General features: G+C 44.1%; 1 protein-coding gene across 1 annotated transcript in view; it reads left to right on the top strand.

Annotated features, from left to right (window-relative positions):
- The window catches only part of unc93b1 (unc-93 homolog B1, TLR signaling regulator), a 56681-nt gene that overhangs the window by 15113 nt on the left and 23372 nt on the right, over positions 1 to 18196 (top strand). The window contains 2 exon segments of the mRNA XM_062026762.1: positions 13264 to 13393; positions 15232 to 15325. Of these exon segments, the coding sequence (XP_061882746.1) occupies positions 13264 to 13393; positions 15232 to 15325 (224 nt within the window).

The following is an 18196-nucleotide window of genomic DNA, read 5'->3' on the forward strand; positions in this document are numbered from 1 at the left end:
CCTCCGGGTACTCTGGCTTCCTCCCACCTCCAAAGACATGCATCTGGGGATAGGTTGATTGGCAACACTAAAATTGGCCCTAGTGTGTGAATGTGAATGTGAATGTTGTCTGTCTATCTGTGTTGGCCCTGCGATGAGGTGGCGACTTGTCCAGGGTGTACCCTACCTTCCGCCCGAATGCAGCTGAGATAGGCTCCAGCACCCCCCGCTTCCCCGAAAGGGACAATCGGTAGAAAATGGATGGATGGATTATTATTCACACCGAGCCAGGAAGGAGAAGCTGTTGGGTGTGCATACACACACATTCACGTGACAAGCACTGCTCGGATTAAAACAGCGTTTTTAAATTCAAAGTGTTATCTTTTTAATGGATTTCAATAACATTCACAAGTGTCAATAAAATGTCCTTTTCTCTGATTTTCATGCAACCATAAAAAAGGCATCACGTCAAAGTATGTCTCATTTGTAATGAGCCCGCCTTCATTCCAGACTTAGACACTTTTGTGTTGTGGGCGTGTCCTCAGGCTGGATTGGGGAATACAAGAGGAAAGTGCATAACTTCAAGCGCGTAAAGATACACTTAAGCGCAAACAGGAAAATTGGGCCCTTATTCAACAGAGCAGTGTTGTCGTTAGCTACTGTGCTACTTTGTGCGGCTTTTAAGTGTTTTTTGTGATTTAATTCAATATGACATACTTTTATTAATTTTATAGTGTGGAATTTTAGAAAAGGTTTGATCAAGTTAAACAAGTCAAACAGAAAACAATGAAAGGTAGCCATTGTAATGACGCCGTTATATAACGCTGTTACGTTACTAATAACGTGTAATCTAATTAATAGGTTGTATTCCGTCACATGACTTTTGAACGGAAGTAAACAAAGTGGTGGGCCACCAAACCAACGTGGCTACTGTGCAGCAAACGGAGTGTGAACGATCTGATTACGCAAGAGGCCTATATAGCTTAGATCAGGGGTCGGTAGGGTTGGGTATCGTTTGAATTCGAACGATTCCGATTCCGGTTCTTTGTTTCGATTCCGATTCCTGACTATTCTGGATTCCGATTCTTTTAAGAGGCAGGGTAAAAAAAAAGTTTAGGATATTTTAAATGAGCTAGCTAACCTACAGTCTTTCTGAATGAAATAGTCTGACATTCTCCATCAATTTTAATTCTATTAACTTTTTAAGAACTTTACTATAAATTCCTCACAGGGCTGTTTTCAACTAGAATATAAATATCAAATCTATGAACTTGAATATAAATATTATAAATTATGAATACATTTTCCCAGGGGTACACTCTCCTCAAGAGAGCTTTATTTTTGAAAACCTCATGAAAACACATTTACACACACAAGTGTATGATGCTGCAGGAAACCTCATGAAAACACATTTACACACACAAGTGTATGATGCTGCAGGTACTTAAACATGTTACCGTGCTCCCACTGATGGGCTAACCTGGTGCAGAAAAGCAAATAAACAATAAGAAACAACTTGCAAAACCCAGTCCAGATTAGCAGCAGGTACAGTATAAAATCAGAGACAGTTCTTGTTTAGGAAAATGACCATATCCGCCTTCTCAGGCACGATGCGTGAGCGTTCTGGACAGATAGTGTCTCCTGCTGTGGAAAATACACGTTCGCTGGGTGTGGAAGAAGCTTGAACGCATAAATAGGAGAAAGCTAGATCTGACAGCAAAGGATAAGTCTTTTGTTGGTTCCACCGGACCACCACCATGCAGCAGGGTCGTCAGACATAAGTATCGGTGGAACGTCCTGGTAGCTCTCTCTCCACTCGTTTCTTGATGGACATGGAGCTCTGTTATTTCGCGGTTATTTCAATTTTTTTTGTAAAGTGAAGCCACACTTTCGACCGCCGACGCCCGCTATCCATGCTTGAGCTTGACTGACTCGCTCGGCTATGCTAACACTTCCGGGGGTGGGCGCTTCTTCGTTGGTGTTCAGCGGCTTCTTCTTCCGGTTTGGCGGACATATTTTTTTCCGGTCGGCGGACTAAATTGGCGTGACAGCATCGAAAATAGGAATCAAAATTTAAACTTTTGAACGATTCCGGGAGAATCGGAAAGTTAGTCCCGGTTCCAATCGATACTCGATACTCGATACCCAACCCTAGGGGTCGGCAACCCAAAATGTTGAAAGAGCCATATTGGGCAAAAAAATAAAAAATAAAAAATCTGTCTGGAGACGCAAAAAATCCATGTGTTTTAATGAAGGCAACACATGATGTAAATGTCTATATTAGCTATATTAGCCTACTATCAAAATGACTGTGTCGCAGGCTGATGCAAATCTTTGTTGACAAAACTGTTGAAATTGTAATATTTACTCATTGGAAAACATTAGTAAAACGGAGGCTTCTCAGAGAGTGAGATAACTCCTGGAAATTACTGGCTTAGAATGGCCAAAGGTATAGATGTGTGTGTTCAAGTTAAAGGAAACGGTAGGCTGTCTTCTTCTAGTGCAGGGGTCTCAAACTCAATTTACCTGGGGGCCACTGGATGCAGAAACTGGGTGAGGCTGGGCCGCAAGAAAAGATTTCTTAAAAAAAATCTAACATGCACTTTTTAATGAATTCACCTTCTTTGAATGGCTTTCCTGCCCTAGCAACCATCTCACTCACCATGTAGCGAGCTGTGACTGCTGCATCGCACTTTTCGGTTGCTTTCTTGAAGAAATCTTGTTGCCTCAGTAGACTGGTTTTAAAATGTGCAACCCGGTTCACTCTCTCATCTCCCTGGTATTTTGCATACTCCTCAGCATGTCTAGTTGTATAATGACGTTTCAAATTGTATTCCTTGTGCACTGCAACTTTCTCTGTGCACTGCAACTTTCTCTGTGCAAATAAGACAGGTCGGGTGCCCCTGTGCTCAACAAAGAAATATTGCATCTCCCACTTTTCCTGGAATTGTCTTTGCTCATCACTAACCTTTCTCTTCACTGCACGCTTTGAAAAAGACATGTTTGGGGTTGTGGAATATATTTATATTTAACCGACGCACGGAGAATAATGTTATTTCCGCAATGTGTGTCGTTCCGCTTTTCCTCCCGACAGCAACACGGTGGTCGGCGGAAAGTACCGGGAAAAAGTGACGGCTACCGGAGTGTTATATGGCGTCATATAAAAATATATGTAGTGTTCATCGTGTGAGGCAATGCAAATTAAACAATAAAAAAAAAAAATAACGGTTTGAATGGTCCAGGTTATCGGGGACTTTATTACTGACGGACAGGTGTCGCGGTGTGACCGCAGCCAGGCACGTAAGACAACCCTCGTCTCCATGTCAACGCTTCTCTCGCTTTCACTCATTTGCAGCTTTTCCACTAACGCAAGGGTATTTTGGACCCAAATAACAAAAATTGTCTCTGTCTGGAGCCAACGGGAGGGGAGGGGGGGAGAGGGGGCTCGCTGTGGAGTTTACGGTTACGGTAGCACAATTAGCCCCGAACGGGCTAACATCACGACTAGCGTGTTACACGTCCGATTCGCCCAGCGACTCTCTGTCGGAGTATCAGCGCTGGGGTCCAGTGCACCACACTTTTGTATTGTCGCTCAGTCCTTCGGAAGCTACCGGACCGCTCGTCTCCCCCGCCCGGACCGGCGGGAGCGAGAAAGACACACACAGTGACAGATAGCGAGAGAGAGAGAGAGAGAGCGAGAGAGAGAGAGAGAGAGAGAGCGAGAGAGAGAGCGAGAGAGGGAGGCAGGAAGAGCGCGTGCGGGTCTCGTGGAAAAGCGGCAAAACGTTTCTCTGCTTGCATCACGCAAGTGACGGTATAGCTCGGTTGGTAGAGCGGCCGTGCCAGCAACTTGAGGGTTGCAGGTTCGATCCCCGCTTCCGCCATCCTAGTCACTGCCGTTGTGTCCTTGGGCAAGACACTTTACCCACCTGCTCCCAGTGCCACCCACACTGGTTTAAATGTAACTTAGATATTGGGTTTCACAATGTAAAGCGCTTTGAGTCACTTGAGAAAAAGCGCTATATAAATGTAATTCACTTCACTTCACTTCAATGTTCGGCCCTCGAGAGCCATATACCACACCATGATTGGTAGATTCCTTGCAGCCCGGAAGAGTTAGGGCTACAAAGGATTCTGGGTATTTGTTCTGTTGTGTTTATGTTGTGTTACGTGTGGATGTTCTCCCAAAATGTGTTTGTCATTCTTGTTTGGTGTGGGTTCACAGTGTGGCGCATATTTGTAACATTGATAAAGTTATTTGTAAGGCCACCCTCAGTGTGACATGTGTGGCTGTTGAGCAAGTATGCCTTGCAGTCACTTACGTGTGTCTGTTGAAGCAGCATCAACATGTGTCTGGGCCGGCACGTTGTTTGTATACAGAAAAAGCGGACGCTAAAGGCAATGCCATCACGGCACGCCCGCCCTCAATACGTGCCCTCAATATTGTTATGCCCTCAATATTGTTGTCCTGAAAATCGGGAGGGTTGGCAAGAATTCTTCAGCTCCGCACACAGCGCTGTCAAGCTCCATTCATATAAAACTTGCGGGACGCACTAACATTAAACGTTCATATTAAGGTGGGGGCCGCAAAATAACGCATGTTTGAGACCCCTGTTCTAGTGGATTTATTACAATCTTTGCCAGCTGGATAACTTTTGCTGTGGTCTGGAACAACATGGCACACAAACAACAATGAGAAATGCAGCCAATATTACATACAGATAATGTGTCACGAGACAAGCAAATATAAATTAAAAACACAGAGGACATAAGTAAAGGAAATTAAATGAGCTTAAATATACCTACAAACAAAGCATATTGATGCAATATGTACAAACAGTTGGCCTAAATAGCATGTTAGCATCAATTAGCTTGCAGTCATGCACTCACCAAATATGCCTGATTAGCACTGCAACAAATCAATAACATCCAACAAAGTTCACCATTGTGGATTCACGGAAGTTTGTTGGACAAAATGAGACAAAGAAGAAGTAGCATAAAACACGTCGGAGAAAGTTCTACATGTAAACAAACTACGCTGATTTCAAGGGCCGCCATAATTAGTAGGACAACACGGCGCTCGCCAAATACTCTCATCAGTGAAGCATGTTTAATATAAACAGTGGGATTTCTAACAATTAGGAAGGTTTGTGTCATGTTTGTCATCATATAGGTTACCAAAAAAATTTGTTGAGTGATAAAGGATTATTTGTCAGTCGCGTTAAATCATGCATCGTTTTCTTTTAATTTGTCGTTTAAAAAAAATTGCACTCTTTCACCCTTCTTGATTACCTCTTGAAGAACTCTGAAGAAAACGTTTATCCTCTTCGCGTTTTGAACGGAGGGTATTTTTCTTCGAGAAAGGCAAAATGCCACCCACTTCGAGTCTCACATATTTAATGAGCCGGGTGTGACGTCAGGTGAATGCAGCCTATTACAACGCCGTTAATACGTTTAATGTAACATGGCACAATGCTTTTGATGTGGCTGTATGTCAACAAGACAGCGTCAGAAGCACAGCAAGTTCAATGCAGGAAATATATATTTTACTAATGAAAGCAACAACCAGCACTAAACACTAAAACAAACTTGATATCATTTACCATGAATTGATTAACGTGGACCCCGACTTAAACAAGTTGAAAAACTTATTCGGGTGTTACCATTTAGTGGTCAATTGTACAGAATATGTACTGTACTTTGCAATATACTAATAAAAGTTTCAATCAATCAATCAAATGGAAGGAAGCAACATCACACAACAAACACCACACATGTAATGCACTTAGTTTGTACGGAGGAAAAGCGGACGTGACGACAGATTGAAGAGGACGCTAAAGATAGTGCCTTTAAGGCACGCCCCCAATACTGTTGTCCGGTTGGAAATCGGGAGAAAAGTTGCCCCGGGAGATTTTCGGGAGGGGCACTGAAATCTGGGAGTCTCCCGGGAAAATCGAGAGGGTTGGCAAGTATGCTTACACACTACTACTATGAGGGAATAATGAACAATAAATCAATGATGGAAGTGACAAACTTGCCATCCTACAAGAGCTCATTTGTGGACAAGAAGATATGACAGCCATTGAAGCACATACAGTACAATATCTTTAATAACTAGATGTAACTCTATCCAGTGAAAAGATTAAAAGATTATGTCACGGCCGGCAAACTGCTAAACTAACAAACACAGCCGAGCGGAATCCCTGCTCGGAGCTATCTCTCGTAGCGCACCTCGTTGACATCACGCGTCACTTAGCAACAGGCAATGCCTTTTAAAGACACACACACACACACACACACATTATTGTATTTGTTACCTTTTTGAGACCTCCGAAAAATGCCTACCTCTTTAGGACCACCCTTTCTAGATATATAAAGATTTGTATTTACAACATTAATATATGCATACTGTGCAAATACAAAAAAGGTAAGCTTTTTTTTGTTGTTGAATTTTTTGTTTCTAATTGGTTTTTAATGTTCATTATTTACTTCAAGTTTTTACATATTTATTTATTTTTTTTAAATTAATTTTGTCCAAAGGGGGCGCATTTTAATTTCTTACACACACGTGTTATTACATATGTTGGGCAGAGGGGGAGCACTTTTAAAACCGACACACAATCAATTTGAAAACTCCCTCCTTTTTAGGACCACCCTAATTTTGATGGATTTTACCACCAGGGGTGCAAATGAGACATTCTCTATTAGATGCAATGATTTTCCGTATTGGGACCATGATTTCGATCCTAACTTGTTCACCGGTCCTCATATGGAATGTACTTTTCCTTGTTGTCTCAAGAAGGGTGTAAATACAAGAACACACACACACACACACGCACGCACACACACACACGCGCACACACAGAGACACTCTCTGTGCTCATGAAACATCTCCCAACTGCATATGCCAGATATTTGAAGTTTTGTTTTTTGTTTTTTTAAGAAACTTATTTATTTTCCTAAATAATTACTCACATTTATTAAAGAGTAATTCTGTTAGTAATTAATTTTTTTTTTGTTAAAGTAACTACCTTTAACTATTTTTTAAAGTAATTTTCCGAACACTGATAGTAGGTATGAAAAACACTAACCTTTTTATTATTAACCGTCTGCAATGGACTTATGCTGTCTGTAAATTGAAAGCGTGTGTTAATTTTGGTGGCACCTAGCGCAGTAAGTTAAATGGTTTTAGGGAAAATCAATAGATCAAAAATGTCACCATTTAACAAGATGGCGGACCCAAAAGCAGACAAGACAGGCAGATTAAAAGTCCAAAGGGTTTAATTTGGGCAAATGAGGGATTAGGGAAAGACATCGTCAACTGGAGTGGAGGTGTCTGGCAGGCAGGCAGGCTTAGAGGAGGTAGGCACTGGAGGCAGAGGAAACAATGGTGAGTCGAGGAACAAGATACCAGGAGCAAAGGCACAAACAAAAGATCAACAAGATCATCAAAAGACTACTAGAACTGGCGAGAAGCGTTACCACATGGAGAGCTGTGAAACGATCTGGCAGCGTCGTGTGAGGAGGCCAGGGCTTTTGTGGAGTGGAGGTGATTAGCTGATGGCAGGCAGGTGAGTAGGCTGATCAGCGCCAGGTGTGCCAGACTGGGAAGCCAGGAACCCAAACTCCGCCCACACATGACCACACCCAGACAAACAACACAGACACACAAGACACTGCAGGGACTGTGACAGTACCTCCCCCTCACGGAACGCCCCCAGGCGATCCACCAGGCTTGTCAGGGTGGTCACGGTGGAATTCCGAGATGAGGGATGGATCCAGTATGAACCGTTGTGGAATCCAGCACCGCTCCTCAGGACCATAGCCTGCCCAGTCCACCAGGTACTGGAACCCCCTACCACGGCGCCGTGCGTCCAGCAGCCGCCGGACGGTATATGCAGGGTGGTCATCGATAACAAGGGGGTGGTGGGGGGGGGGGCATCTGGAGGGGAAAGCGGACTGGTCACAACTGGTTTCACCTGAGAGACGTGAAAGACGGGATTGATCTTCAGGTGAGGGGGCAACTTGAGCTTGATAGCAGTTGGGTTGACGATGGCAAGGATTTCATAGGGACCGACAAAACGGGGTGACAGCTTCCTGGAATCCGTTTTCAAGGGAAGGTCTTTAGAGGACAGCCACACATGTTGGAGTCCGGTGGCGGTCAGCCAAGCGCTGGTTTCGTTCCACTGAGCTGAGCAGGGCAGCCCGTGCATCCCTCCACACTTTCCGACAACGCCGCAGGTGACTCTGGACAGACGGAACAGCGATGTTGGCCTCTTCGGCTGGAAATAGTGGTGGTTGGTAACCCAGAAAACCTTCAAACGGTGACACACCCGTGGCAGCGGAAGACAGGGAATTGTGGGAATATTCGATCCACGCAAGGTGGGTGCTCCAGATGGAGGGTATGCCATGGAGCCGGAACACATGGTTCCCCATGAGGTCAGCGGTTTCAAGGGCTGAGGGTAGTTTGGGGAGAGCCACAAAATGAACTGCCTTAGAAAATCTGTCCACGATGGTAAGTATTACTGTATTGCCTTGAGACTCAGTGAGCCCCGTTACAAAGTCCAAGGCGATGTGGGACCATGGGCGACCAGGAACCGGCAAGGGACGGAGGAGACCTGCAGGTGGCTGGTTAGAAGATTTTCCACGTGCACACACCGTGCAGGCAGATACAAAGGCCCTAGTGTCTGCGGTCATGGTAGGCCACCAGAAGTGCCGCTTGAGGAGGGACAGGGTGCAGTTGATTCTGGGGTGGCATGCAAAGCGAGATGTGTGGGCCCAAAGGAGGACATCAGAGCGGACAGAATCAGGTACAAAAAGTCTGTTAGCTGGGCAATTACCTTGGTCTGCTTGAGTATGCTGAGCTCTACGAACCAGCGATTCGATCTCCCATGTCACCGCCGCCACCACACAGGAGGAGGGAAGGATAGGGTCAGGACTGTAAGAAATTTCAGGAGAGTACTGGCGTGAGAGGGCATCTGGTCTAATGTTGCGAGAACCTGGACGGTAGGTTAAGGTGAACCGGAACCGACCAAAGAACAGCGCCCACCGGGCTTGACGGGAGTTGAGGCGTTTGGCCGATTGAATATAGGCGAGGTTCTTGTGATCTGTCCATACGATGAACGGGTGTTCTGCCCCCTCCAGCCAATGCCTCCACTCCTACAGGGCGAGCTTGACAGCGAGCAGTTCCCGATTTCCCACGTCGTAGTTGCGCTCAGCAGGTTCCAGGCGGTGGGAGAAGAAAGCACAGGGATGAAGTTTTTGGTCATCGGCTGAGCGCTGGGACAGGACGGCCCCCACCCCTGAGTCTGAGGCGTCCACCTCCACAATAAATTGTCGAGAACGATCCGAATGAATGAGGACCGGGGCTGTGGTGAAACGTCTCTTAAATTCCCTGAAAGCAGCTCCAGCCTCTGTAGTCCAAGTGAATCGAGTGGATGTGGACGTCAGCCTTGTGAGGGGTGCAGCTACCTGGCTGTAGTTTCTGATGAAACGGCGGTAGAAGTTGGCAAAACCCAAAAATCGCTGGAGCTCCTTCAACGTAGTTGGTTGAGGCCATTCCTCCACTGCGCGCACCTTCGCAGGGTCTGCTTTCACCTGGCCACTCCCAATTATCAGCCCCAGGAATGATGTAGAGGTGACATGGAACTCACATTTTTCAGCTTTGCAGTAGAGCCTGTTCTCCAGGAGACGTTGAAGCACCTGCCTGACATGCTCAACGTGCGCCTCCTTGTTGCGGGGGAAGATCAGGATGTCATCTAGGTAAACGAACACACAGCGGTTTAGAAGGTCACGAAGTACATCGTTTACAAGGGCTTGAAATACTGCTGGTGAATTTGTTAACCCAAAGGGCATGACCAGATACTCAAAATGTCCAAGTGGGGTCTTAAATGCAGTTTTCCACTCATCACCGGCTCTGATACGGATCAAATGATATGCATTACGTAGATCTAGCTTGGAGAAAATAGTAGCTCCCTGAAGGGGCTCAAAAGCAGATGCAATCAATGGCAATGGATATTTGTTTTTTATGGTAATGTCATTTAATCCACGATAGTCTATACAGGGGCGGAGTGATCCATCCTTCTTACCGACAAAGAAGAATCCTGCACCTACTGGGGATGAGGAAGGACGGATAATGCCAGCTGCCAGGGATTCCTGAATATACTTCTCCATGCTCTCTGTCTCTCAGGACGTGACAGGCTGTATAGGCGACTTGCCGGCAGTGGCGCTCCAGAAATCAGGTTGATGGCACAATCATAGGGCCGGTGAGGTGGAAGTGACAGGGCACGCTGTTTGCTGAATACCTCTCTGAGATCATGGTAAACAGCAGGAACTCTCGACAGATCAGGAGGGTCAAACATGACAGGGGAGCTGGTGCCCTCCGATGGGGAACGAACAGAGCGCAGGCATGTCGAGAGGCAGTAAGAGCTCCAGCTCATTACCTTACGTGCTGTCCAGTCGATATGGGGGTTGTGGAGCCGTAACCAAGGTTGGCCAAGGACGATGGGTGCAAGAGGTGAGGATATGACATAGAATTGGATCTGCTCGTGATGATTACCGGACACAATGAGGTGGACTGGCACGGTGCGATGGGATACTCGAGCGAGAAGGCTACCCGTAAGGGCGTTGGCTTTCAGAGGAGAGGGTAGAAGCTCAAGGGGAATGCCTGCCTGGGAGACAACAGCTGAATCGATGAAATTCTCATCTGCCCCTGAGTCAACCAGGGCGAGCAACGGCACAGACTGAGAGTGCCATTGAAGAGTGACGGAGAATTGCATGCGATCCCGGGACTCAGGGGAAGAGACTGTTTGGCTCACCAGAACCCCCACTGCTACTAGTGAACCTCCTTTAGGCCGAATAGGGCAGGAGGCACGAAGATGACCAGGTTGTCCACAGTAGAAGCACACCCCCGACCTAATCCGTCGGAGGCGCTCGTCAGTGGAGAGACGGGTCCGCCGTAGTTGCATGGGCTCCTCCCCTGGGGACCCGGAGGGCAGGGCTAGGGGTACAGGATGTCGGGGTACATCTGGCAGAAAATTATGGTTGGAAAAAGGGGTAGTCAACACGGAGGGAACAGTCTCACCTTGCCACTGGGCTATTTGGTCTGAAATCTTGATGGCTGTGGTAATAGCCTCATCTAGGGAATCAAGCTCCTGCCTTAGTGCGATCTCCCTGCCAATAGTCCAGTTGAGCCCACTCTGGAAGGCGGTGAGCAGCGCTTGGTCATTCCAACCAGACTCCACGGCCAAGGAACGAAACTCGCTGGCGAACTCTCTCACAGAACGTCGACCTTGGCGGAGTCTCAAAAGCTGCTGAACGGCCTGTTGTCCACAAATGGGGTGATCATAAATCTTCTTGAGCTCAGCGGCGAAGAGAGCAAAGGACTGAGCTGCCGGAGCATTCATCTCATGCAGGGCGTTGAAGTAACTAAGAGGAGGCCCCTCAAGAAGGCTGGCAATGAAAGCTATCTTGGCTGCCTCATGGACAAAGCAGGTTGGTTGAGCCTTAAAGGTGAGACGAACTTGGGTGAGGAACTCACGGCAGGTGTTGGGGTTGCCAGAATATTTTGCCGGAGGTGGAAGATGAGGCTCCACAGCTTGGACAACTGGTGCTGGGGGAGGGGCGGCGCCATCGGCTTGAAGTGGTTCTGCTGGTGGAGCCTGTCGTGGAGCAGCACAGAGGGTATCAAGTTTAGTGGTAATCTTGGATACCTCTTTCACAAGGGTCTGAATGAGTTGTTGGTGATCTCTCAGATGCCGGCTTTGGTTGCTGATGACCTCCTTGACCTTTTCCAAGTCTGCTGGGTCCATTCCGGCCAGATCGTTCTGTCACGATTTAACAAGATGGCGGACCCAAAAGCAGACAAAACAGGCAGATTAAAAGTCCAAAGGGTTTAATTTGGGCAAATGAGGGATTAGGGAAAGGCGTCGTCAACTGGAGTGGAGGTGTCTGGCAGGCAGGCAGGCTTAGAGGAGGTAGGCACTGGAGGCAGAGGAAACAATGGTGAGTCGAGGAACAAGATACCAGGAGCAAAGGCACAAACAAAAGATCAACAAGATCATCAAAAGACTACTAGAACTGGCGAGAAGCGTTACCACATGGAGAGCTGTGAAACGATCTGGCAGCGTCGTGTGAGGAGGCCAGGGCTTTTGTGGAGTGGAGGTGATTAGCTGATGGCAGGCAGGTGAGTAGGCTGATCAGCGCCAGGTGTGCCAGACTGGGAAGCCAGGAACCCAAACTCCGCCCACACATGACCACACCCAGACAAACAACACAGACACACAAGACACTGCAGGGACTGTGACAAAAAATAAGTTAACAAAAGCAAATTCTATAACTGCCTCTCATTTAAACTCTCATCGGACAATTTATTATCCTACTTTATAACCAATACTTCCTGAGAACTAGCATCCACTCCAGTGGACATTTGTGTTTTGCGTAACAGGTTTACTTTTTCCTGACAAATGACCAGAAACAAATGTCCCCTGAAATGGATGCTGGTTCTTAGGAGGAGTTAAACAAAATATAAATACAATCTTATGAACAAGGCAATTGCAAAGTTTTTTAAAAAAACAAAACAAAGGTGACAGAAAGGTGAAAAATGTCAATATCATCATACTAGTTTCGATATGGATACTTACATAAAGTACTAATAACTATTGATACTAACTACTCGATATCAATACGATCAATATTTGGATGATTCCACCCACACCTAAGCTGTAAATTATTTGCCGCTTGCCAAGATTTTAAATGTTATTCCTAAAAATGTCCCTAGTTTTAAGAGCTATTTACTTATTTTTAATGATTGACTTTACGTCATAATCTTAATTGTAGCATGAATACTTTTATTTCGGCCATTCTAGTTTAAAAATGTTAAAATCGAGAAAATAACTATTCAAATAAGATATTTTGGTTTTCCCCACTAAGAAAACATTGTTTAAAGATTCCGCAACATCCCGAGGATGCTTACAGTAATTCAAGAAGTTGAATAATTCTTGTTTGCAGAATAAAATACCCATTTATTTATATCTTAAAAGTCCTCCTTATTTCTAGATGTACAAATCTTAAATTATGATGTCTTATCAGGTAAAATGACCTATCTGCATGGATTGATAATTGCACTGGGTTTTAGTATTTTCTTCCTACCATAGTATTTTTATCATATATTTTGTCAGGTTTTTTTTGCAGTAAAGCTGTGTGAAAATGTATTGTGTATGAACTACGGAGAGTAAAGCTGATACTTGAAAGTTGTGGTACAAATATTGTGCTGTCACACGACAGAATGGCACAGCAGTACTACGAGTATGTCAACTACAAGGAAGAGCATGTGCAAGAGCAGAAGAAGATTCCGAAAGGAGCGTGCCACAAATACATCATCATCTTCCAGTCCATCTTCAGCGTCATCTTCCATGTGAGTCCATGCAACCACAACAGAAAGTTACAGTGCTTTAGATCACGTTGTTTTAGAACGTTTTGAAAGTCATGTAATTATTAGCACCAAGTGTGTTGAGAAGTACATGACCTTCTAGTAGAGTCTTGTCGAGTCCACGTAGATCACTGGTGTGCTAAAAACACACTTTGGACACTAATGGCTTTTATTGGCCATTGTTATATTCTAAAAATCCAATCAAACAAAAACATTTTTTAATACAAGTTCAAATATTGATGCTATTACTGGGTTTCTGCCATTATCAGCAAATCTAATTTGATATTTTTAATATGTTTTTAATGCAACTTAAAACAAATGTCCACGTCCTCCTACAGAGGAATTAAGCATCTGCAGCCCGCCTTTAATCTTGTGATGTGTGATTTCACCGCGTTGAGCATTGTGCCGAGTCTTTTTGCACACGCTACAGAACGCCTCTCCAAATTTATCGTCGATGGGATTGAGCCATGTTTTGAAAAGTTCCTCAGCCAGCCACTTCTGCAGAAATTTGTATTTCCCCATTTATATTCCTTTTCGCGTTTTTGCCACAGCATGAGCCCATTCACAGGACATGGTATTCTAGACTTAGACTTAGAAACTTTATTGATCCCCAAGGGAAATTGTTCCACACAGTAGCTCAGTTCCAAAGATGGAAAGGATAATGCACACAAGGGCACAAAAAGAGGGCGAAAACAAAAAGTATAAAGTAGACTAAAAATGTACCATAGTAGCAATATAAAATATAACATATATATTATATTTACAAATTATATATACAGTACATAATATATACTGATATATTATATTATTATATTATATTTTGATATAATATTTACAATAAATAACAAATCCAAATTACCATGTACAATATTACAGTATTAATATTTGGCCATATTATGCTGCAGCTGTTACCTGCAGCATTAAATAGAGAGTAGATCCAGCAGAAAATATGCATTATAGATTCTAATTGTCTGTTCTTAAAAAGTCTCCTCGGATTTACACGATCCTCAGGTATAACCATTTTGGCCTCCAAAAAAATGGAAATCCGGAAAAAAACGGACAAACACACACACACCTGACTGTACTTCCAATCAAAATTAATAAAATGTCTGTATAATCAAAATACATTTTGAATAACAATGTTTTTACATAAATTGTATTTAATGTTTTAATGCGTATTTAAAAAAAGTTTAAAACTATTTACTTCTAATGAATTTGTTTTAGTACAATACAGGAATCAAATTAAAATAATTGATGATTGAAAATGTATTAAAAAAAAGTAAAAAAATTGTTCCACATTAATAAATACATGTGACCATTTTTTGTAATGTGCTAAGCCTCCAAATAAGGTTCTGTGTAGGTCTTCAATCAAGCCAGGGGTGGCCCTGCTCACCAGTGCTCTATGTATGCATGATTTGTGCTGATAGCGTATGGGATTAAAATTGGTATTGGCCAATACTCAAGGCTCCAATATCAGTATCGTGTTGGAAGTGAAAAAGTTGTATTGTATTATTCATGTTGTTTGTTTTATTGTAATACTAATAATGACCAGATTTGCCACTATAAAACAAAACTGTGATGTTTTGCTGTGGCTTTTCGAGCTTCAATGGTGCCCTGTGCAAGACCCCCCTTCGACAACCCCCAGGCCTCACAGACACACACAAATTTCATATTGTCACATGAAGTGTTGGTTTAATTCGACAATACATTGTGTAGAGGTTACAACAAAGTAGAAGAACTCAATTGCGCCTGCACGAAATTTCAAAATGTCTTTGACCTTAAGTACAAATAACAACCTGATCCATCGTTGTCTTTCTCACCAGCTGAGCTTCGTCTTTGCGGAGTTCCCCATGTGTTTCATCCTCAACGGCAATCTGCAAGATAAAGCTCACGTTCTGAGCAACGTCCATGAATGTGGTAAAGTCCCTCACTCAAGAACTGGAACAGACAAAACCTGTATAAAATGTACTAAAAGTATGAAAATATTATCGTGCAAAATAATTTGCAAACGTGTATCTCAATCTGTGTGCCTGTAATCCAATGTGTACTAATTTGTGTCTGTATATCAATCTGAGTATGTGTTTTAAAATCTGCGTACGTGTGTTACAGACGGACAAATCTTTTTACACGTTCAAATCGCTGGACAGACAGATGGAAATAACCAATCCCAGACCAAGCCATCAATCCACTCTGCCTACATTTAACCCACCACAGAAGACACTACGCAATTTAAACCAATCGGAAACAACGTAAGGCGGATCTTGGCATCTCTCTTTCACACACCTCAGCTGTATGTTGTTACTGATTGGTTTAAATTGTGTGGTGTCTTCCATGGTTGGTGAAAACAGTCAGGATCAAAGCTCGCTCGGAACCATGGATGAATCCGGACCTATTAGCTGCCATAAAAGACAGAGACAGAAAATACTCTGAATACCAAAAATGTAAAACAGAAGTAGATAAACAACGCAATGATATCAACTTCAAATTACTCCTTTCAACTCTCAAAAAGCAATGCAATAAATTAAGAAATAAGTCAACCAACCTGACTAAATCCTTTAATAAAAATTACATTAACGACAAAATAGAGGAAAACACAAATAAGCCACGTGAGCTCTGGAAAATTCTCAACAACCAGCTTCCTGGTTGCAGACAGAAACTTAAAACCAGACTCACCAACATCAGCATCAAGGAGGGTGACTCCCTCATTACAGACAAAATGGAGGTAGCTAGCAGACTTAACATCTTTTTCACCAGCATAGCCGCAACTCTTGTCAACAAGCTGTCCCACCACTCTGGTCGCTTTGGTGTAGAACACATTAAAGCCTTCTACAGAAAGCGAGGAGTATCCAACGATGATTTCAAATTAGAAATGGTCACAGCTGATGAGGTGTTTAAAAAATTGAGCGCGCTCCACCCTAACAAGGCTACCGGCCTTGATAATATTCCCTCCAGATTCCTCAGGGACTCTGCCTCCATCATTGCCCCGATCATCACGCACATAATAAACCTATCAATTACACAAGGCCAAGTACTAAAAGATTTTAAGATAGCAAGAGTAACTCCCCTCTTTAAAAAAGGAAGCAAATTGGAACCTGGCAACTACCGACCTGTTTCTATTCTCAGTTCCATTTCAAAAGTAATGGAGAAAATAGTTTATGAACAGGTCGATAGTTACCTTGCCACTAATAAACTCATGTACAAATTCCAATCCGGCTTCAGAACTAACCACTCCTCTGACACATGCCTTCTCTATCTGACCGACCACATCAAACATGAGGTGGACGCGGGCAAATACTGCGGCATGGTCATGCTGGACCTTCAGAAGGCCTTTGACACCGTTAACCACGCTATACTGTTGGGTAAGCTCAGAGCAATCGGATTTAACAAAACCTCATGGAGCTGGATGCAATCTTACTTGGAGGGGAGGGAGCAGGTGGTAGAGGTGAACGGAACTGTGTCCCCCCCCCCCTCTCGGTGAGCTGTGGAGTCCCCCAAGGCAGTATATTGGGACCTTTACTGTTCCTAATACATAAACGACATGTCATCGGCATGCGACTGTGAATTGTTTTTGTTTGCGGATGACTCTGCCCTGCTGGTATCCGACAAGGACAAGTCACAGGTGGAGAAAATCCTCAGTGCTGAGCTCTGTAGAACTTGCACCTGGCTCGCTGACAACAAGCTATCCATACACTTGGGTAAAACGGAATCCATCCTGTTTGGGTCCCACATCAACCTTAAGAAAGTCAATGACTTCACTATAAAAGTGGGTGACATTGTTATCACCAGGAAAGATGAGGTCACCTACCTAGGTTCCATTCTAGAGGCTAACCTTTCCTGTGATAAAATGGCAACCAAGGTAATCAGAAAGGTTAACCAACGAACGAGATTTCTCTACAGAATCTCATCTCTGGTCAACAAAAGCACCATGAGGATTCTGGCGGGAACTCTCGTTCAACCCTTTTTCGATTACGCATGCACCTCCTGGTACCCTAGCACCTCCAAAACCCTCAAATCGAAACTCCAAACATCTCGGAACAAGCTAGTCAGGTTACTTCTAGACCTCCACCCCAGATCCCACCTCACTCCTACCCACTTCTCTAAAGTGGGCTGGCTCAAGGTGGAGGACAGGGTTAAACAACTTGCACTGAGCCTAGTCTATAAAATCCACTACACCTCCCTGATACCGAAGTACGTGTCAAACTACTTCCTTAACATAAATGACTGCCATAACCACAACACCAGGGGGAGCTCCACTAACCACGTTAAACTCAGATTCCGAACTAACAAAGGTCTTAACTCATTCTCTTTCTATGCCACATCAATGTGGAATGCGCTCCCAACAGGTATAAAAGAAAGGGCATCTCTATCCTCCTTCAAAACCGCAATAAAAGTTCACCTCCAGGCATCTACAACCCTTAACTAACACCCTCCCCGGATTGCTAATAATCAAATGCTAATAGTCAAATGTAAACAATCAAATGCAGATACTTTTTCTTATGCCTTCTGATCTCTCTCTCTCTCTCTCTCTCTCTCTCTCTCTCTCTCTCTCTCTCTCTCTCTCTCTCTCTCTCTCTCTCTCTCTCTCTCTCTCTCTCTCTCTCTCTCTCTCTCTCTCTCTCTCTCTATGTCCACTACTTGCTGTCCATATCCTACCCTGCCCCCTCCACACCCCTGATTGTAAATAATGTACACACACTCGGATTGATATACAGACACACAAATTAGTACAAACGCAGGCAAATTGGATTACACACGCACAGATTGAGATACACGTTTGCAAATAATTTT

The sequence above is a fragment of the Entelurus aequoreus genome, linkage group LG18, assembly GCF_033978785.1.
Source record: "Entelurus aequoreus isolate RoL-2023_Sb linkage group LG18, RoL_Eaeq_v1.1, whole genome shotgun sequence".
In the NCBI taxonomy this organism is placed as follows: domain Eukaryota; kingdom Metazoa; phylum Chordata; class Actinopteri; order Syngnathiformes; family Syngnathidae; genus Entelurus; species Entelurus aequoreus.